This window comes from Equus asinus, chromosome X, assembly GCF_041296235.1.
Source record: "Equus asinus isolate D_3611 breed Donkey chromosome X, EquAss-T2T_v2, whole genome shotgun sequence".
In the NCBI taxonomy this organism is placed as follows: Eukaryota; Metazoa; Chordata; class Mammalia; order Perissodactyla; family Equidae; genus Equus; species Equus asinus.
Window position 1 is genome coordinate 17,028,540 of NC_091820.1, and position 23,365 is coordinate 17,051,904.

General features: G+C 41.0%; 1 protein-coding gene across 1 annotated transcript in view; it reads right to left on the reverse strand.

Annotated features, from left to right (window-relative positions):
- SMPX (small muscle protein X-linked) overlaps positions 1 to 23,365 on the reverse strand; it is a 124,811-nt gene that overhangs the window by 21,562 nt on the left and 79,884 nt on the right. The window contains exons 7-8 of the mRNA XM_014847923.3: positions 15,484 to 15,570; positions 9,129 to 9,277 (exon numbers count right to left, since the gene is read on the reverse strand). Of these exons, the coding sequence (XP_014703409.1) occupies positions 9,143 to 9,277; positions 15,484 to 15,570 (222 nt within the window). The 3' untranslated portion in view covers positions 9,129 to 9,142. The remainder of the gene's footprint in view (positions 1 to 9,128; positions 9,278 to 15,483; positions 15,571 to 23,365) is intronic.

Here is a 23,365-nt window from a genome sequence, read left to right on the forward strand (position 1 = left end):
ATGAACAAATGAATAAACCAACATGTCAGAGTTGTGGTGTGACCTCTTTGTGGAGGTGACAGTTTCTGCAGTCTCTTTAGACTTTGCTTATCTTACTCTGACCTAACACAGTGAAATATTTGCAAAGCCTGGAAGACTACAACTGAAAGGACATTTGTAAAGAATGCAGTGTGTGAGGGGCCAGCCCCGTGGCATGGTGATCAAGTTCAATGTGCTCTGCTTTGGTGGCAGTGGTTCATGGGTTTGGATCCCCGGGGTGGACCTACACCCCTCGTCAGCCATGCTGTGGCAGCAACCCACATACAAAATAGAGGAAGATTGGCACAGATGTTAGCTCACGGAAAATCTTCCTCAAGAAAAAAAAAAGAGAGGAAGATTGGCACAGATGTAAGTTCAGGGTGAAGGTGAATCTTCCTCCATTAAAAAAAAAAGAATTCAGTGAAGGAGAGTGACTAAAAGCACTGGCTGTAGAGTATGAGATGACAGTGTTCATCTCACCTCTGTGACTTACAAGCTGGATGACCTTGGTCAAGTTGCATAAGCTCTCTTAGCCTTCCTTCCCCCATAAATGTCATGGGCATCATAGTATATACCCCATGCAGTATGTGAAGCACAAGGTGCAGTGTGGGGCATATCATGAGCGTATAATAAATTCTAGTAATGACAATAAAAATGACGGCATTGATGTTGGTGCTGATGATTACTAATGCTTAACATTAATATTTTAAAATACTTGAACTGCTGAGATAACCTACTGCTTTCTGACACATTTGAGATGAAAAAAAACCCCATAAAATATAGTTGTGTTTAAGGCCTAATACTATAGCTCAGGAATATTCTATATATACCATATACCATAAATATATTTAGTTTACTAATTGACAAAAGAATCATATTTAAGAGTGCTTTATTCCTGTCTCTTATTACTCTGAAGAAATTATAAATATTGGGCTATTAATTAATCTCTTTTTATTAATGTTTTGATTTCTGTACAATGCAATGCATTAATTGCTTGGAACAGGAAAATTTGCAATAAGTTGGTCCCGACATCAACCTCTCAGGTAGATAAATCAAGGTTGCTTACTCTCAGCACTACTAATATTTGGAACTGGATAATTCTTTGTTGTGGGGGGCTGTCATGGGTACTGTGGGACATTTACTAGCATCCCTAGCTTATCCCCACTAGATGACAGTAGCACCCCATACCTCCCCCCAGTTGTGACAACTCAAACTGTCTCCAGATATTGCCTCCCCCTCAACTCCCACACCCTGGCCCCTGAGAACCACTGAGATAGGGTAATGAGTTCCATTGCATTGGGAGCAGAGCAAATGCCAGTCGTAACTGTCCTTTAGCCCATGGAAATCTGTGTGTACAGCATACAAGGTTCTACAGAATTGGGTCCTGAATCACTTCTGCCTTCCACCAAACTGGTTGGAGCAGATGTGCTTCTCTGGTCTCAGGTCTACTCCCTGAAAGCTCTCTCACCAATTCCAGCTCCCTCTTGAGAATTCACATACTAGGCCCTCAAGATCTCTGCTTTAACTTGATAACGCAAAGGCATAAAGATACCTGCACCCCTATGTTCGTTGCAGCATTATACACAATAGCCAAGACTTGGAAGCAACCTAGGTGCCCATCAAGGGATGAATGGATAAAGAAGATGTGGTATTTATACATGATGGAATACTACTCAGCCATAAGAAATGATGAAATCCGGCCATTTGGGACAACATGGATGGAACTTGAGGGTATTATGCTCAGTGAAATAAGTCAGAGGGAGAAAGTCAAATACTGTATGATCTAACTCATAAGTAGAAGATAAAAACAACGACAAACACATAACATTGGAGATTGGATTGGTGGTTACCACGGGGGAAGGGGGGAGGGCAAAAGGAGGGATTAGGCTCACATGTGAGGGCATGGAGTATAATTAGTTTTTGGGTGGTGAACATGATGTAATCTACACAGAATTTGAAATATATTATGATGTACATCCAAAAGCTATACAATGTTATAATCCAAAGTTACTGCAATTAAAAAAATAAAAAATAAATTTTTAAAAAATCTCCGTTTTAGCAGAAACCATCCAGGTAGCTTCTGTGTGTTGGCTGTGGAGAGGCTCTTAAAGCAACTGCCACAATCAGCTCTAAGGCTCCTCACATTCACCTTCAGAGTACTTTATGCCCACACAGGCTGTAACCAGGGCCTAGAACAATAGCCTTGCCAGGCAGGAAAACAAATGAATAAGACCTTGATGCAGTTCAGAACCACTGCAGAACTCATCTTTATCCTAACCAAGTGGGGAGCAGAAGAAAAGAAAAGAACATCACAAATCAAAAGAAATGTGGCTTCACTAGAGAGTGAAAAATCTCAGCATAAAAACATTTCCTTCAAAGACACTGAATAAAGCTTCTGTAATTGGGTCAAAGCAGGGAACATTTCAAAATTGAGGGCAAAAAATTTCCAGCAAACCACAGAGAAGACATTTGGAGAAGTTGGTTTTTTTTTTTCAAGTGTAGTTCTATGTAAAACAATAAATCAGTCCTCCATCTACTGGCAGAGGAACAAGGTTATGAAACCATGATAAGTCAAAGACTATGAGAAATAAGTCACGTTAATTCTGAAGCCTGGAAAGCAACACAAAAAACACTCTTATGAGAAAATGTAGAGTGGAAAAAGCAAGATACAAAACTGTACAGTGCTATGAATGATGCTATGTAAGAAAAAAGTAAAAGGAGAACCAGTTCCCATTTGCTGAGTAATTACCCCATCCTAGGCACTTGCCTGGATATACTGTTTAAAATACATCTCCCTAATCCTTCACAACTACCCTATGAGGGAGATGCCATTTTCTGCTTTTTATGAAACAAAGAAACAGAGACACAGAGCCCAAAGTTGCAAAGGTAGAAGGTAATGAGACCAAGTCTTCATGACCCCAAATCTCATATTGTTAGCAACTTTGTTGTATTGTACCCCATATGTAAACCCAGGGGCAAAGACTAGAAGGGAAGCTATAAAGTGAGTATTAAGCTAAAATGGTGATCTTAAAGGTGATTACTTTTTATTTCTCAGCTTCTGTTATGTTTTATAGTGTTTATGCAAATAGATTTTTAAAACTAATTACATTTTACCATTTGAAAGGGATGATATTTCCATTCATGCGTCAATTTAATCATCTGCCATTTATGTAGATATGGATTAAGTTTACTCTAAGATGATAAAGGACATGTTTCCCAAATATGTAGTTGCTAATATTGATTTGATTGCTTGATTATTGATTTCAAATCTTTCTTCTTTTTTAATATAGGCATTTACAACTATAAATTTCCCTCTAAACACTGCTTTTGCTGCATCTCACAAATTTTGGTATGTTTTATTTTCATTTCATTTGTTACAAAGTATTTTCTAATTTGCCTTGTGATTTCTTCTTTGACTCATTGGTTATTCAGGAGTGTGTTCTTTAAGTTCCATAACTTGTGAATTTCCCAAACTTCCTTCTGTTATTGATTTCAAATTTCATTCCATTGGGTCCAAGAACATACTTTACATGATTTCAATGCTTTTAAATTTATTGAGACTTGCTTTATGGTCTAACATATGGCCAGTCCTGGACAACATGCCATGTGCATTTGAGTAGAATGTGTACTCCTCTGTTATTGGGTGGAGTGTTCTATAGATGGTAGTTAGATCTAGTTGGTTTATAGTGTTGTTCAAGTCTTCTATTTCTGCTATAGACTGAATGTTTATTTCCCCCCAAAATTCATAAGTTGAAACCTATCCCCAATGTGATGGTATTAGGAGACGAGGCCTTTGGGACATGATTAGGTCATGAGGGCAGAGCCCTCATGAATAGGATTAGTGCCCTTATAAAAGAGACCCCAGAGACCTCCCTTACCCCTTCCACCACATGAGGATAGAGTACAAAGATGGCTGTCTATGAACCAGGAAGCAGGCCCTCACCAGACACAGAATCTGCTGGTGCCTTGATCTTGGACTTCCCAGGCTCCAGAACTGTGAGAGAGAAATTTCTGTTGTTTTTAAGCCACCCAGTCCATGGTATTCTGTTACAGCAGCCCAAACAGACTAAGACGATTTCCATGTTGATCTTCCGTCTAGTTGTTCTATCCATTATTGAAAGTGGGGTATTGAAGTCTCCTGCTATTATTATTGAATTGTGTATTTCTCCCTTCAATTCTGTCAGTTTTTGCTTCATGTATTTTAGAGGTCTTTTGTTAGGTGCTAAATTCACTTTTCATCAAGTGTCTAGGTACGTCAATTTGCCCTCCCGCCAACACTCTCAAAATTAGCCCTTGAATCAGCAGGAATGACCATGATGCATAATGCTTAACATTTAAGAGTAATGAACACTTTATGTTCTCCTCGATCAGAGATGGCATCTCTCTGGATGGTTGATTAGTAAATATGTCTTATCTGGACATAGATGTTCCTTGAAAAATAAAGCCAAAGAATTATTGAAAATTAAATTATTTTCTTCTGGTTTTACATGTTTTTTTTCTCCCCTTTGGAGGACTATGAGCCAAACTTGACATTTTCCCCAATTTTTCAGTTTCCCAGAGGAATAACTTTATAATCAATGAATTAAAGTCAAATTTTTGAGCCCTTTACTGATCTTGGTCGAGAATGTTACCTTCAGCCCTTGAGAGAAAAACTAGTTTTGCTTTTCAAGTAGTAATCTCCCTGAGAATGCAAGGACCTGGAAAGTCTACTAGAACACATTTATAGGGGGCACCAGACTTGCTGTGGTCAGTGCACCAGTAACATTCTACAGATATGCTTTGTGTGCTCAAGATGGATCAGGTGCACCCCAGCCTTTAAGGGGTCATATCCTGGCATCATGAAGAAGATACAAACAAGAAAATCAATTCATCATTTTGGTAAGTATTGTGACAACAATAAAAAGAAGGTGCCAGGGACGGGGCAGAGTGCTGGAGGGAGAAGGCACACCTCCCCCAACAGGGCATTATAATGATTCTTTTCAAATCTACAAAATCCAGAATCAAATCAAGGCTGGTCGGCTCATGTGGGGTATGGGGAGAGACTAACAAGATCATGAGGCTGCATATGGGTATACAGGAGTTGCAGATCATTCCAACTCACTCTCACTTATTTCCCTATAGCAATGTTTCTCAAAGTATGGTCCAACACCCACTGGGGGACCTCAAAAGACTTCCTGATTCAAAAATGCAAGTGCTTTCCTCAGTTCTTAGAGAAAAATGGGGATTAACTTGATAGATTTTCACTTATATACATGGGCAAAAGCTACTAAGTGAGTTATTAAGAATCACTACAATTTAGCATTTTCCTGAAACCCTAGTTTAGTGCATAATCATGAAGTCTGGCTGCCACATAACATGTGGCCATGCTGCAATGTCCAACACAGAGAGAAGGAATGCCTGCAACTTCAGAATGACAATTTCTTGCTAGTGCTTCATCGGTCCCAGGGCTTTCAATTGCTGCTATCTTTGTGTACATTAACATAATTGTAGAATTATTCTTAGAGATTATCTTTGTTAATTACTTTTCTTGTAATTGCTGCATTGCTACCACTTTGATACTTATTTTGTTCCTCTCCAATTCTTTGTTATCACTGAGTTATTTTACCACTGGAAAAAGAGAAGAGATGGTGTGGGCAGGTTGCAGGAGCTTGTTTTGCTCTTCCCCAAAAGTCAAAGAATTATTGCCCTAGAGGAACTGTTTGGTCTCACCAGGCCAGCCCATTAATGATGCTCTGGACATTTATATGTCCAGAGGCTACTCTGAGCTTCTGTTTAAACCATTCCATTCCTACTATCTCCTTGAAATTGTCACTGACCGCAAATCATTGTGAGTTCCCCCTTTCATAAGCCATAACATTGGTTATCTCTACTGCCTACTTGTTAGTGGGTCATAAATAGCCACGGGATATCTTGAATCATTGAGCTATCTAACTCTTGAATTGTTATCTACCTTTTGAAGTATATTATTTTTATCTTTCCATCAAGATTTAAGTATCCTGAGAGCAGGGACCAAGTTGAACATCTATATATCTTAGCATGGAATAAAGAAAGTGCCCATGGTACAGACCCTAGTTACAAAGGTTCTTTACTGAGCACCTGTGGTCTGATCTGAGGGTTGAGAGGGAGCAGGAATGGGCACAGAGTCTATTGGATACTAGCTCTTAGCAGTTCTCCAGGTTCCCCAGACCCCTGTCCATGAAGTCTGAGGTGAGAAACAAGCAAATGAACTGATGGTGACAGTGGACATGGGGGATTCCTAAGCATGCAACAAACAAGCAGGCATGGGAGGGTCAGAAGCCTCTTGGTTTTCAGACATTGCCACTGGTCCTGTCTCTTCATCTGGCTCCTGGACTTAAATCACCTTAATTCACCATCTGGCCACCTTAAATCACAGCCAGGAGAATCCCGAGAGGTATGTGGCTGTATGCGTGACCTTCCCTGCCCCGTGCCTATTCCAGCTTGGATTGGGGCCTCATTTACGATACTCCCATGTCTCTTAGTCTTGAGTCGGTATGTGCCGTCTCTGTGTTGCCTAATTCTGGTTCCTGATTAGGTCCAGGCCCTAAGTCCTTTGCCACAAGCCATGATTCCTGATCCTGGCTAGTCATTGGCCTTTCTGGTTCTTGTCCTGTAATGTTGTTAATCAATTTCTATGAACAGTTCTAGCCAGGACACAGGGCAAGGAAAGAATCTGAAATCCCACTTAAGAGTCGGTGCTGATCTCAGCTGGAACGAGATGCTGCTCTGTCTTATATGTCTAAAGTGTTGTAATAGTTATAACCTGGACTTTGAGCCTTGAGTCTTGTAGTTTTCACAGTGTTTGGCATTACGGACTTATTCACTCAATCTTCAAACAACAATCTGTTTGATTAAATCACTGACCAATACATGGTGAGGGTAGATGACAAAGTGGTAGCCCAAGAAGGAGGAAGTCAGTCCAACCAGTGAGGGGCTAAATGATGGCTGGTCCAGGGTATTTATTGCTTATGAGTCCACTGAATCAACTAATATTAAGAAATGCCCTCCCTCTGTAACCACAAACCACGACCATGGAAGTCTCAAAATCTGACATATTTGCAGGAGGAGAATTGACGAGTCAAAAAGCACACCAACTTAATACTTCTTCTACAAGAAAGAAAGATCATTCCTTGGCTTAAAACAATGACTGTACTCATTTGGAATTCAAATCAATTACGCTGACAACTTAGGTTTTCATATTCCTGTAGAATAAGGACAAATTGGCCTCTCTGAGGGCTTTTGCATTATTAGAATTTGTTCAGGAGAGAAGAATCACTAAAGTCTTCTCTGAGAAAATGAAAGAGCAAAAAATTTGCTCTGGATACTCTGGTACCTTTTCAATATTTTATTGAGTTGATATTGTTCCCTGTTACTGTAACCATAGATCCAAGGCTACAGAATCAACCTTGCTGCCGAGTAACACGGTAAGAACCTCTCTGAGCTAATTTTAAAACAGCATTCCTTTGAATTTTCAAAACCAAGTTCTTCTGAAACTGGAACTAGGGTTAGACTTAGGTCAACATGGATTTCATAAAAGCAAAACCCCTTAAAGTTTGCATTAAAAATTCATGTGTCTAACTGAACAGGTTGGGATATGATAATAAATATTACAAAAAGTTAATTTCCCTTCTCCGGCCTTTCTCACAAGAAAGTTCGGAAGCTTCATCCCAAGCATATTAGAATATTTCATCTCAGCTTGGCAATACAAGCAGGACTGAGTATAGTGATGCTCAGTCATTAATTGGTTGCATTCTGTCATAAATGATAACAAGTGCATGTAACCACCCTTCACGTCAGTTCCTGCTCATGTCGCTTTGTCCCCGTTCAGGTTCCTGGGATTCATTCTATGGTCATAGAACCCACTGTAGAAGCCCCATTGCTGTGCTTGCCTCCACCATCTATGTGAAGATGTCACCTGAACACCCACAGAGAGTGTGCAATCCATCTGGAAGGTACAGCGGAAGGAAGGGGTGAAGCAGTATAGCAAGTAGGTGAAAGCATTAACTTTGGAGTCAGACTCCCTCTTTAGGATGCACGATAGATGGGGAAAATCAGTCTCTCTATGACTCATTTCAAGAATTGGGGCCATATTGGGTATCATGGGACTTAGCAGAAACAACGGATATAACGCTCTTCACACAGTATCTGGCACATGGTAAGTGATTAATAAATGTGTCTAGTGTTCAGCACAAAGTAGATAATAAATATTGGTTGGATAAATGAGTGAGTGGATGGATGAATGAATGAATGAATGGACAAGCAGCCGGATAAACACCTGTTTTATGTTCCCAGTATAGATTCCTCTTATCTAGACTTAAACTTCTGCTTAAGAAATAGAATAAACAGTGCATGGGGGGATTCAGTCGTGTTGGATAGAGAAGATTGCTCCCAGGGTCTCATAGGAGAAAGTGTGATGACTTTGGCCAATTCCACAAGCCCACTGCTGGCAGAATTTCCATACCAGTCCACAGGTTTCAGGTCTGCAGATGAAGGGTGGGGCTGAGCCCTCACCAGGGGATCATTATTGAACAGATCCAGTCAAAATGAAAATAAGGTCACAGGCGCTGCTTACAGTGCCTCGTTGGGTGTCAGGTACAATTTTGAGTCTACCCTTCCCTAGTTCACATCCAGAGTCATTACTGGGTCCTCTTGGTCTGCTTTACACACAGCTGGGTCACCTCCAAACCTCCTTAGCTCCTTGCTCCTCTGATCCTCCAGCTCAGGAATAGCTCATTGATCTTTGTGGCATCTGGGTGGGGAAACTGAGGCATGGAATGAGGGACCCCAAGATAAACGTTCCTCAAGGCCCCCTCCCAAGCATCTTTCCTCTCCCAACCCCATCCTTCCCCAACTAAGAAGGTGATCAGAAAGGAGATGGCAGGCAAACATCCTCAATGGCTCTCTAACTGGACATGGAATAATATAGGCCCCAAAGCTTGGCTTTATGTACCAGAAAACCTTTGCACCAGACATACTTGAAGGCCCTGATACTTAATAAACACTTCTGGAATTCTAGACTCCTTCTATGGAAGGCTTCCTTAAACCATTTTATAGTCATCTTTTGGGCACAAAGGAAATAGTTTTTCACTTACCTTTTTTCTTCCAACTACTGTTCAGCTTTGGGGACATATTTCAGTTCACTTTTAATATTCTGGATCTCCGATAGGTTGACTGCAGGTCCTGGAAGTTTCTTCGCTCCTGGAATTGGCTTCTTCTCCTCTTCTGTGGTGGGAGGAGCACCCTAAAGAGAAAAAAAAGAAAGAAGAGAGATGCAGCTCACTGAAAATGACATTTGGTCTCCCTGGGTCATGGACATGAGCCAGAAAAAAATTAAAGCAAGAATAATTTCAGAGTATAATTCTAGCAGAGTGACTTCCTCTTGTGCTGTTGACACCCTCAGAGTTTCAAGAAGATCTCCTGAAGTTTGTAGAGGAATGTGGAATAAAGTTGGAAGAAGAAAACAAGTAATTTCCACATGACTTAGGAAACGCTAGAGTGCTGTTCACTATCTGATAACTAATAAAAATTACCACTGGTTAGGGGCTGGCCCCGTGGCCGAGTGGTTAAGTTCGCGCGCTCCGCTGCAGGCGGCCCAGTGTTTCATTAGTTCGAATCCTGGGCGCGGACATGGCACTGCTCATCAGACCACGCTGAGGCAGCGTCCCACATGCCAGAACTAGAGGAACCCACAGCGGAGAATGCACAACTGTGTACCGGGGGGCTTTGGGGAGAAAAAGGAAAAAATTAAAAATCTTTAAAAAAAAAAAAATTACCACTGGTTAGAAGGAGTTGTGTTTCCCAGAGAAGCATCTTACGAGATCAAATTTAATTTGGTATCGTATGATCATAATATGCCTGAACAGCACAGATTTGTAGAATGTTAGTGCACGGCTGGCTCTAACAATGACTTAGTCCAGGAGTTTTCAAATTTTTGGTTTGGGGTGCAGTGGCTGCCAGCCTTTGTTCCAATGACATCTCTGGGAAGCATAAACAAACTGAAACTGACATAAGCAAAACCTCTTTGAATATCGATGGGATGGAACAACAGAGGAGGCCCAGCTCTCCCCTCCTGCTTTGGAAAAGTATTTTAAATTTCCTATCATTGTATGTTTTTATGTTGTTTCAGCTTTAGGGCAAGACCATATCCTGTCCTTTTTTTGTGGCTCCTCCAATGCCTGGTACAGAAGCAAACATGCCTACTTGTTGATGGTTGTTTAGCTGATTAATCCTGAGAATGTACCATAGTAACAAATCTATGCTTCTATGTACATACACCAATCACACATATTAACAATGATTATAAGACAGTAAGATCAGTTGCTTTGTGTAGCTCCTAGAACTCCAAATCATTACTACAGAAGAAAGTTGCTTGTTAGCTCATTCCTACTATTTGCTAGAGGTGGGGGCATGTTCTCCGCGGCCCTGGAAGGAAGGTGCTGAAAGGAACACTTGATCACGGTGGCAGCCACGAGAACACACCTCTCGGATCAGTTTCCTGCAGGGAGGGTAATTGAATGACGGCCCCAGCTGCTTTGCCCTGAAACCTGCCCATCACCATGCTGAGGTCACGCTTCCCACGGCTGCTCATAGCCAATGACTGAGTGCCACAAGATCCCAAGGCGGGTCCATTCCCGGGAGACATGAGACTCCTCTGGGAGGGACTTTGGCTCCAGAATTTTCTTTAGAATAGCACTGAGGTCTAAGATGCTTCTGCCCAACCCTCTGTCCCACTCTCCTTCATCTACATCACAGTCTGATGACTCTCCCATTTTCCTTACAAGTGCTTTCCCCAATAAATATTTTGCACATTGAATTCCATCTTTGGGTCTGCTTCTTGGAGGACCCAAACTAACACAGTCCCGATGTGTGACTGGCAGAGTTCCAGCTGCTCGGCCAACAACTGAGTGGACCAATACAATTCCAGGGAAAAGGAATAAGAAACCGCACTTTGCCTCGGATTCAACTTATGCCCATGCTTGGTGCCAGCCTACCGAGGTATCCCTGTCACCCGGGGATTAAAGCAATGCTGTGCTTTAGCTGCCATCTGGTTCCTACCTCTAGTTCTCAAATAGGCTAGAACTGAAAGGTAAAGAGAAGAAAGTGTTCAAGTTTCCCAAACTCTAACCAATTGTTTGGTAGACATGCCCTTTATAGAAGTGTTTTTAAATTGCTTATTTGAGGGCATGAGTAGAAATTTAAAATATCGAGGTGCTATTCTACTAAGGGCTAATGGTTTTTCCTATAGTCATTTTCTGTGAATCTGGCACAGCGCTGATGAAATAGCTAGCCTGTCACCCACATGAAATGATAAAGTCATTCAATGCAGACTGTACCTGTTGCAAATATCCGGAAAATATTGCTTCCCCAAGTCAATGTACAGAGCCATAGGATCGGCCTCCTTTCATCATGCATACACACTCATCATATAAAAATACAGATTTAGAAACAATAATTAAAATTGTTAAACATCCACTTGGAGGACCAGGTATTCCAAAATGTTCTTTGCTAGGCTGTTAGAAAGAGATTTTAAACAAGGCTATAAAGTGTTTTTTAGCAGTGAAATGAATAATGTTTCCTCACTTATAAATGTTCCCATGGTTGTTAGGTGGGTAAATCTTAATAAAGAAGCATGAAGGAGAAAAATGTTTCCAATTCCTTCTGTTAAGTTCCCAGGTAGGTTACATTCACTATCTTTGTAATATAAAAATGTGCTATATTGGCACATTTAACACATAAAGCCTATATGTAGTTATATGTCGATGTGCAAAGGTTTATTCTGTGTATGTTCTGTGTATGTTCACAGAATAAACCTTTGCACACAGATAAAGGATGACAATATTTAATATTAGGCACTTTCAAATTATTAAAACCTTGCTGCACTGTGTTTTTTATTTATCAAGGTAAGTTTTAGCCCCTGACTTGGCAATGTCAAATATAATGGAAAATTATAAGTGGTTATACTTAATAAGTAGATATTATAATATTGACTCAAGAAGGAGGTTAGTGGTGGTGCAGATTCTTAACTGATCCTTCTCTCATCTTTTAAAAAGTAATGGGAACCAGATTCCATTTCTTCTATGAATATGTTATTATAAGAATTACAATAAATTAAAGCATGAACAAGCAGGGTTCCAGATGGCCTCATTTGACTAATAAGTACGTTCTTTTTTTTTCTTTTGTGAGTAGACATTTGAATTGAGCAGGACGTGAAAGATAGCCTTTGGTTTAGATAAAGAGAGCTTGAGAGAAGGCTTGTCAAGCCCAGCACCATTCCCAGTTTCAGGAAGGGCTGTTCTCAAGGGAAATGGTCCCCTTGGGGGTGACAGAGTATTTGTAAAATTTGGCAAAATGGTGGACCATTTTCTAGCTATGTCGCCTTCATCTCCCTCTTTACTACCAGATGCCCTACTGAGTTTTCTCCTAAACTCTCTTATGTGGGGCAAACGGTCTGATGTGCTCGTTCCTGTTCAAATGCTGAAGTCTTAATAAGAACAAACACACTGCTAGCTCTTCTAAGTTACACGTACTAACTCATTCAATCCTCATATCCACCCTATAAATGGGGTCCTATCATTATCCCTATTTTACAATTGAGGAAACTGAGGCACGAGGGGGTAAGAAACTTGCCCATAGCCACACGGCTAGGATGTGGTGGGACCGGAATTAAATCATGTGTTTGCATTGTGTAAAGGGCCCAGGTGGAGAGGGAAATAATTAACAGAAAATTCCAATGTGCTATTTTGTGGCTTAATAATGAAGGAATTTCAGTCCAAAGAGATTTGGTACACAGAGCAGGGGCTTGTCAATACCCTTCAAATTACTTTAAGCAAGGGGCTGCCTTCTCTTATGCAAAAGACCAGCCATGCTTATTAGGATTTGGCTGTAAGGCCTCTGTGTGGGGGACCTGCCACACTTTGGCTGCGGCTAGTGGATAGAGGGTGCACCCTAGCTCTATAAGAAGAGCAAAGGGCTCACAGAGACCATAGGTGGGCCGGAGACCCAGACAGTGCTCACAGGCCCTGTCAGCCAGCTAAAAGGCTCACTCTGGCTTTCTGCTGGGGTATATCCTCTTCTTCAGGTCTGAGAGGGTGTCAGGATCAAGATGGGGGAGCTACTGGCTGTGATAGAGGTGGCTTGTTCTGGTCAGGGATGGTATGTTATGATCTCCACTTTATGCAGTGATTATCTTAATGCAAGGCTAGGTAACAAATCCCAAATCTAAGAAAGAAAAATGCAGATTCCATTTTCCCATTCAAACTATGCCACAAAAGGTGGCTGGGACCTCAAGTGAGGCCACAAAATCCTACTTAACCCACCTTGTAGCTAAGCCAAGCTGCCTAACTTCTCTGCTTACAATGTTTTCATGAGAAACTTACTCTAAGATCCAGGCCAGAACTTGAGTCATTGGATCCCACCCCTCCTTAAGACCCCACAAGTCCTGAGAGTTCATTTCTGGCCTTACAATAAGGGAGTACAACCCCTAAACTCCACCCTCCGGACCCATGAGTCCCATAAGAAAGGTGTAGGTCAGCTCAATAAACATGCCTGAGGTCTCTGGATCTCTGTGGCTACCTCACTCCCTTCCATCCTGTGAAAAATATTGGTTGGCCATTTGTGTGTGTGGTTGGTCATAAACTAGGTGTTCACAAACCAGGCTCCATCAGTTCTTGGCTATTTTACAATGTGCTGGAACCATCATATTGGGGGTATGGCAAGAGTGAGAGCAAAGTGTTTTCCCAGTCCCTCAACTGGGACACTTGTATGAAGGAGAGGGCCACCTGTATCACAGATGGAAAATGAGATGCAAGACTCCAAAACAACTGTTACATCAGTCAATTTAGTGAGAAAAGAGGGTCAAGCTACCTTCTAACTGATTGTCATGGTAGTGATAGACATAACTTAAGAAGAAACACAGGAAGAAAATCTAGTTACAGATAAATGGAGGTATAGGAAGAATTCCACTGCCCTCCCTTCTACTTCCTCATGCCTTTTTCTTACAACATGCAAAATAATAGACCAAGGAGTCCTTCATGCAAATTGGCTAATTAGATCAATCAATGAACATTATTTATTGAAAACCTGCTAGGCTATGCCATGTTGGTTCTATCACTGATTCTTTCCTCAGAGTGACCCTCTGAGGAATGGAGGGGATTGTATTTTGCAGACATAGGCTCAGAAATACTTGACCACAGTCCCAGAGGGAAAGCTCATGATCATGAGTTAACTGGATGGCCAAGTTAGCAGCATCAGAACTTGAGATTATATACCATAAAGCAGGGTATGCTTTATGCCAGGTATACCATACCAGGGTATGCTGGGTCTTTTCAACTTGCATGCTCAAAATTTTTATTCATTGAAGGTGACCTAGTGGCTGAAATTCCAGAACTTGGTGATGTCACTGAAATACTCCATCTTCTCCTTTCAGAAATTATCTTTCTATTGATAGGGGGCTGGAACCAGTAACGTAGGACCACGTCAGGAATTATTTACAGAAAAAAGGTTAGATGATGGACAACCAAAGTTCTATTTGGAAACTTTGAAATGGTGATAGGTGTTTCTTCGGGGCAAATACCAAAAATGTCACCTGCAAAAGTTAAAAAAGCCTTTCCATCTTTTTAAAACAATAAAATACAGTTGCTTTGCCCTGTGGCTTTATTTAATTCCATTTTCCTTGTCTGGTGCTAATGACATGCTCCAAAACCATAATTTTTTTTTTTTTTTCAGAATCAGACCTTCCAGGTTTCATCAGAAAAGTGATGAGTGGGGAAGAAATATAAACATTTGGGGAGGGAGCTCTTCCCTAGTAATTGCGTTCATTGTTAATGTTAGCCACCATTTCAGAAGACTGGGTATTTGAATTTGGAGGAGAGGTAAAGAATTAGAGGGAGGAGAAAATACGGAAATTGATATACTCCCTTGCAAAGTCCTCTTTTCAAAGGAATTACCCAGAGATTGGGGATTTTTGTTTGAATCCACAAGTAATTTAACCTGCTTATTACCTGTGCTCCCACTGGGGTTCCCCACTCATCAGAAGCTATACTAAATACATTGTACTCAGGTCAACAAAAGCTCCAGGGTGAAAACTTACCAAGCTAGTGACTGTCTCCGGACCAAGAGCATCCAAGAGGCTACTCTCCCCTCGCACACACACACAAACACACACAGGCACACAACCATTCAACAAACTGGATGTTAAATTCAGCATCTTTAAGTAACTGTGCCAGGCGCTTAAATTTGGCTGAAGGGAAGTGAAGGGCAGTGTGTTTCATGGCTGATTGAGCAAGACAACCAAAGAAATGTCTCTACTACATGATGACTCCTTGACCCACATCCCTTTGTGCCCTCCCTTGTCCTGGAGAGCCAACCCTCACCTCGCCTCTGCCCCTCTTTAGTCAGGATTTGGAGGAGAAAGACAGTGCAGAGCTCTGCCAGTTAAGTTTTCCTCACCTCCTCCGTTTCTGGAGTACATTCTTTTTTTCTTGGGGGTTGCCCAGCTCCTGGTCGAAAGGCTCCCATTGGAATATTAATATTTGCCTATAAGAGAAAACAGGTAAGATTTAGCTCAAGAAAAGTAAGAAATTGCAATGACATTCTGAGACGGTAATCGTTGTGAGGAAAAATGCATCTGAAAAGTACACCTCTTTAAAGCTTCTTACTTCAATAAAATTGCTGTAATGACAGTATAAAAATATGCAAAGGAAAATTCGACTTCCATTTACTACAGATTTCTGGTACTCATCCTTAGGTCTGCGCAGTGATTTCATAATTCCCCACTGGATGGAAGAATTTGAAGACAGTTTGTTTTGGCTCTTGTCCTCCTGTGGTGCTTAATATTGTCCTCTCTCTGTAATGAGGAAGGGGCATATAATGATAGGAAAGGAGGAAACAGCATCGCAGAAGCCACCCCACACCTTAGCCATCGTTCAGGTTCCTTCAAATTTACCACGGCAGGGGGGCACTCATACCTCCTAAACCGCCTCCTCCTTGCCATAATGTCTTGTGGCTGTCCCAGCACTTCCTTAGGTCTCTGTAGTTGACATTCTTCTACCTTCTCTCCAACACACCACTGTGTGAGTCAGTGCGTAAGGAGAATGCTGGAAAGTCAAGTTCATTGGTATCGCAATTCATAGAATCTTGTCCTTTATTAAGATAACATACTAATCTCCATCAGCAGTAAACACAAAATACCTTCTGGTAAACATGAAATATGCCGAAAGTTAGATTATGTGAGGAATATACTAACACTAATTTGAACTTTGGGAAGGGCATACGTAAATTTGAGTTTTTTCTATATTTCATCTGATATCAAAAGGCAAGAATATTTAATGCAGACCAAAAACATCTTCAACCAATAGTATCACTCACATAAAATAAGCATTAAAATATTTTTTTAAGGTAGAACACAATTTTTTTTCCACTTAAGATAAAGCATTGTCTTATGAGTAATTGGATATGTGGGCTTGAAAAGTTAAAATTGAACTTTGATGTTATGCATGAAAATGACACCTGAGTAAAAGGAGCAAAATATTTTGTTACCTTATGCCACAGTTTGGATGATTTGGATACCACACCAAACAAAATGATTGGGAAGTGTGGTAAGGTCCATTTGGAACCGCCTGGTATGAGCTCTGTTGCCGGGGGAATGTTTAACTCAAGACATAGGAAGTATCCAGTGTCCATGTTGAGGCAACATAGCGGGTCCGTGTTCGGCTCCTGAGAGCAGGAAGTGACTTTTTCTACCTAGGGACTTTAAAACTCCCTTCCATACTAGAATAATTCTGATCCCACCGAAAGGAAACAGATCCAAAGTGTTTGTGGTAGATAACAAGAAAGGTACATCACCATTCCTAGAGCCAATGAACCACGAAGTATTTTTGATCAGTAAGTACCATATATGCTAAAATATTAGTGCAGCACAATTTTAGAGAGAAGCATTTTGGAAAACCTAAGGTTGAGCCTTCTATGCTATTCCTCTGCTTAATGGAAATATCAGGTGTCTTAGAGTGGGAGGAGGAGGAGACATAAGACAACGGGAAAACTATATCTTATGTGGTGGCAAATATGGTAGCATACTTCATGGATTCCAAGATACACCTCTTTTAATATCTCTGAAATCAGAAGGTATCTTACAACCAATGGTATCTACAATTTCAATTGACATGTTTGTTTTATTTCTTAGCAGGACATAATATAATGGTATTTTACAATTGACCGTGTCTTAGATTGGATGAAATATCATTAAGGGTCCTGAAATAAGATCAAAATAATGTTAATAAGAGCCACAGAAGATGATCTATATTGAACCAATAAGTATTCCATTACTACAGTTTGGATGAAAGAAGGGAAAAGTCGATATAGGGACTACTTGGGAGAAGGTTAACCAGTTAAAAGTTTAGTTAGGTCACCACCACCCCGATCCATTTGTTAAGCATCTATAGGTAGCATCTTCCAAATGGTGAGTTCAAAATATTGTTTCTGAAAGACCTTATTGCTAAACTAACGCATTTAATCAAGTGTGTGTGCTCCATAGTAGGTTGTAGTTTTCAGTAAGGGAACATATAAAGGTCATCCAGGATGATATATTCGGCAAAGCACATGCTATGGGAATACCACCTTTTCCTGCTCGGAGATTAATTTTAGCAATGCATATAGCCTCTCCATGGTACATGGGTGGCTTATGGTAGTGAGAAGAGCCCACTGCTAGGAGTTGCTACAGATTCTCTGCGCTTGAAAAAGTGACAACTGCTCTGGGTCTCGTCTTTGTCATTTGTAATGTGAATGTTAGGCTGGGTCAATAGTTTTCAAACCTCTTAGCCACAAAACCTTTCCTTCAAGTAAAGTGTCATGAGAACATCCAAAATGCAATATAGGTGGAGGTTGAGTTGCTGTGTTTGGTGTAGCACGTCTGTTAAGGTGTGAGGGAGCCCAGAACCCCATCTGCTTCCCCCAAGTCCTGGGCCATGAGTAGTTCCTTGGAACTTGGGGACCCAATCTGACAACGATTGCAAGAGATCAGCCCTAAGTGGATGAGTATTAATATGTATTTAAAATGTTTGCTCTGCCTATTGTTTAAGGTGTCTATAATTTACTTTAAACTACTTTATATTTTACATGCACAGGTTGGTTTAAACTTCAACTCTAGGGAACTCTATTGCTCTAATTGGGAGTTCGTCCTCCTGGGCTGTTAGGTGGTAAAACATCACAAAGACCACATTCCCAAGATCGCTATTCCAAGTGCTTCTGTTAGCCATAGCTCCACCAACACCTGAGGTTTCGATCTTTGAGGAAATGTCAAAAATAGGTGAAATAGCAGAATGAGCATTAGAAATGGCTTTTCTTGATGAAATTAAAGGATGTTAAGATATGTAGATTGGTTAAAATATTTTAGAGACAATCCTCACCCTGCTGAACAGAGTGTAAGAATCTGCTGCCTCTAGCTTGCGTCTTCAGAGACCAAGCTTGAGGAATGATCCCTATGTGGGCCTATCTCGAGCCATTAATAATGAGGATTTCCAGCTGGCTGCTGCCAACCAAGGGCAACAGAATCCAATCGCCCCACCTGCCTCACGTGAACCTTTTATGCAAGGTGGCAGTCACTCAGAACACTTAAAGGGACATGACCTGAGGCTTCATCGAGCTCACAGACAATGAATGGTTTTATGCTTGCTTGCTAATGAATGTGTGTTTAACAAACATCTGTGTGTGGCAGAGTTTGCTTTGAGACTAGCTTTCATCTCAACCTGGTGGTGAGGTTATGGGACAGTAGCTACCCACCTCCCCACCCCATCCACCACAAACTACCTTATCCACCCCAAACCCCAAGATTCAGCCTGGGTGGTCACGACACCTGCATCCTCACAACAAACCTCTGAGGTTTGTACTATCATCTTTGTTTTACTGATGAGGAAACTGAGCCTCAAAGAGGTTAGATGATTTGCTCAATGCCACACGAACAGTGCAAGGAATGCCAGGATTCCAAATCGAAGCTGCCTGACCTTAGGGACAGACCTTTTTACTCTATCAAACCCCTCTCCAAAGAGCTCTTTGCACTGGACCAAAGTCAGCTCTAAGCACTCTCAAATTCTTGAAACTAGCTCTAAAATTGCAGGCTTACACTTTGAGAATGGCCTTTAAAAAGGGGCACACAAAATGGATAATTCCAGAATAGGTGTCAAAGAAAAGCCACATTGAAAAATGAGCCATTAACTCACCGACTTGATGCTTTTTCATCTTTAAAGCATCACTCAAGAAACCAGGAACCTAAATGGGTTTTTTTGACAGCAAATATTGACAGGATCCAAAGCAGCCTAAGAACGTGTCAAGTATCCAATCATTAATGTACACTTTAAGGGAGTGTCAGAGGAGTGCTCTGTAAACGATTAGAGATGTTTCATTAATATAATTATAGGGTGGTGATATTTGAGTGACAAATTATAGACTAAAGTATAGCCATAAGAAAAATTCCTTACAACTTGAATTTGATGTAACTCTATAGACCTGTCACTCTCTGTTTTTATTCTATTGGCCAGAGAATTGTATCATATTCTTGTCTTTTTCACTGACTTGTTCTGTTTGAATTCGAATAAAACAACTCCTCGATGACTCAGTTTCTCCATCTGCAAATTGGGTATGGTATTTGCTACTCAAAATGGGTTTGGAATATGAGCTACATTTTTATGAAAGAATAAACAAACCCAGAAAGAATAACATCAATGACCTGGAGTTGATAGAAGGTTGGACTTTCTTCTCTATATAGATTCCATATAAATGCAAAGGAGGCTGGCTTTTGTTTTTTCCCTTTATAACACATTCCCCCGCATTTCTTTTCCCTCCTTGAGGTTTATTCATCTTACATATTTTTAAATATGCCCCTGATGCAGCAGAGCCAGTGCATCACTTTCCCAAGCTATACATAATTTGTTACAACCTCAAAGTTGGGAATGGAAAAAATCTACTAGATCATCTTTTGCCAGAACAGGATACAGTTCCCTGATAATAGACCTATCTGATGTGAAACGAATACCACACTTGATCTCACCAGGTGAAGAAAAGTAGAAAGAATTCCCTGTAAGTTAATTCCACTACTCCCTTAATTATTTGTGTTGTTCTCCTGCTTGGCTCCAGGCTTTGAGCCCAAGGATTCTGGAAACAATATTCCCTCTACGGCCACTCCTCTGTGACTTACAATGGAATGACATCTTCTTTCCCCAGTGGGTTGCATTCTGATAGCTGCCAGCCACTGGGCACTGACAGTCCCTATACACTTTGCTTTCCACAGCCATTGTTCTCTTATCTACCCCTTCGTTTTGGTCCCCACTCTGTCTCTCCTTTTAATGCTGAGGCTTTTGGAGTTTCCTCCCATTGCATATTTGTCTCAGATGACCCCCTACTGATTCTATCTTTAGTTTTCAAAGGTGCCCAGCAGCTCCTGCCAGAATCTATAGCTCCCCCATGCCTTTCTCCCATGCCGAGGGCAGAGGAAACCCTGTAGGGTTGCATTTTGCAGTATTTCTTTCTATGCCTTCCTATTCTTACAGTCCTAGTCCTTCTCTGAATGGAGCAGAATATGGCATTTTAAGATTTCTAGCATCTTCACAGAAGACTTTCAGAAACAGGTGTATTTTCCCAGCAGCTGATTAGAAAATGAGATTCTTATTTGATATATTAGTGTAGATTGAGAGACGGACACATGCACACACACACACATACCAATTAAAATATAGTCCAACCTATTTTAAAATAAAATTCTATATCACTAGAATGCATTACTTCTTTGTCTGTAGGGATTCTTGAAATGTGGAATGGATTCAGAACACACTAAACTTTCCCACTCCATACAATTTTGAGAAACTCCCACTCAGCCACTGTTCTTCACCCATGATGTTTCATACTGAAAATTTTTCTTTTTTTTTCCCTCTGTTCTCAACACTTTTTGTTCTCTTCAGTAAGTTCCTGAATGACTCAACTGTAGTCTCGTCATCCAGGGAAAAGCAGATTTCAAGCTATTAAGATAATGTGTACAATTAGTTGGGGGCAGGTTATATTTCTGAAGTACTTGTGAATGTCAGCCTCAAAATATGACATCTTTTAACCAATATATGACTGCTTGCCTCACGTCATCAATATGGAGCCCTGGTCAGAGCAGCAAAGATCACTAGCTGGGGGTAGTGCTGAACCCACTCTAGAGTCAGACTGCTGTATTCAAGTTCTGGCTACACTTTAAAGAAACCAGCATTGGAAATCATAAACAAGGCATTACGGTGTTTTACCTAAGAACGAAACAGTAGATCCATGGTCAAAGAAAAGGCCTTGATTCTACATTAAAACAAGTGGCAAATGAAAGCCTATTTTTTATGTTTTAAATTTAAATAAAATATTAAGGGAAGGTATGTATCATTATTATTATTTACAGCTTTAACTGATGTCTTTGATAAACTGACCAACCATGGGTGGTGATAGTCTATTCCTTTGTACCAAGGATTGTCATATACCTGGAATCTTTTTTAAACTGGAAATCCTAGACAGAAAATACTTAGCATCCCTAACACGTGTCTATAAATATTTTTGTCAGGCTGTTTTCTTCCATGGAGCCTCTATGTCCTGGGCAATGGAGAGTAGAAGAACAATGCTAACGGGTGGGGAAGGAAAAGAAGTACTAAAACTCAGGGCATCAAGATATTCTGTTCTACACGTGGATTGGGTAGCAATGGAAAGCTCCCACGGTAAGAAGCCACATGCTCACTAATGATATAGAGCTCATATAATCATTCCTTTAAAACGTATGATAAAGGAGTTAGGTTTAGTTTCACGAGCAGCTTGATTAAGTCAATTAAGCAGAGAGGTGGTAATTCGGTGGCCATAGTCATTTGTATTTCACGACCACGTTTGTCACCGAGTCACTTTACTTTGTACTTTTCACTTCTAGCCAACTTACGTTTAAGATGACTTTAATCAGTGTAGGCTATTAGTTTCTTCGCGGAAATGCTGACACTCTTTCTGAATGTCGGCTGGGCTCTTTAAAAGGGAGGACCTAGCATCCACAAAATAGTAAGAGTCCCTCAAGTAGCCTAGCTACTTATGATTAACCTTTAACAGGTCCACACCCACTCCTCCATCCTCACTCTCTGTGCCAGGGTGGGGATGGTAAGTAATGAGACTAGACAGTGCTGCAGAGTGGTTGCAAACACAGGCTTTGGGATCAGACTGAACAACTTGAGTTCAGGTCCTAACTCCCCTTCTTACAAGCTGTGTGATCCTGGGTGAGTTCTTTCATTTCTCCAAACCTTTCATTATAATCCATGGAAATCCCATTGCACTGTGCCAAGTACACAGTAAACTCTGAACAAACTGTGACTATTATTATCATCCTAATAATAGAACTTAGAAGTTATTCTCAAGAAGTTCATAGAATATTAGAAGCTGGACAGAGGCTAAGAGGTCATTTAATGCAATATCCTCCCTTTGCAGATCATGAGGACCAGGGAGTGAAGTCACAGGGCAGAGCTAACACTAGGGCACAGGACTCTTTTCCATTCAACCATGAAGCTCTCAGGTCTCATGGGAGAGGACAAATAATACTCAGCTTACTTTGATCAACAATGGAAAGAAAGGACCAGTGATGACCCAGAGAACATTGGCTCCGGGTGGGCTAAGGCCCTGGGGAGGACCATGGTGGTTTCCAAAGGGGGTGTGTTCAGGAGGAAGGGGAAGGACAGGCAGGTGCCGCCAGTGGCCAGTGTCACTTGGACTCATTAGAGAGACTCACAGAGCAGATCGTTGATGGGATTAGATTTCTCAGCAGCTCCAGTGTTCCCCACCACCTGTCATGTCAAATTCTCTCATCTGAAGAGATCAGACCCACTGTGCCTAGTATGCTGATGTTACCTTGGTTGCAACTCCATTCCCACCAACAGTGGGGTTTAACAAATAGCCTAGAGAGTACAAAACCAAGGTCAGCAAACTACGTCCTGGCCTGGGGGTCAAATCCAACCTGCCATCTGTTTTTGTAAACAAAGTCTCATTGGCACACAGCCACACTCATTCATTTATGTATTGCCTATGGCTGCTTTTGTGCTATAACAGCAGAATTGAGTAACTGGAACAGAGACCCAGTGATCTTCAAATCCTAAAATATTTATTATCTGGTCCTTTACAGAAAAGGTTTGCCAACATCTGGTATAGAGCCTCATCAGCTGCTTAGGAGACAAAGGCCCTCTCCAGGCTATGGAAGGATATTGCCTTCAGGATATTTTTATGCCTCTGGCTGAGATTTCATTAATACAACTAAAAAGAAATGTGGACTTAGATAGAGTCCCCTTAGCTTCAAAGG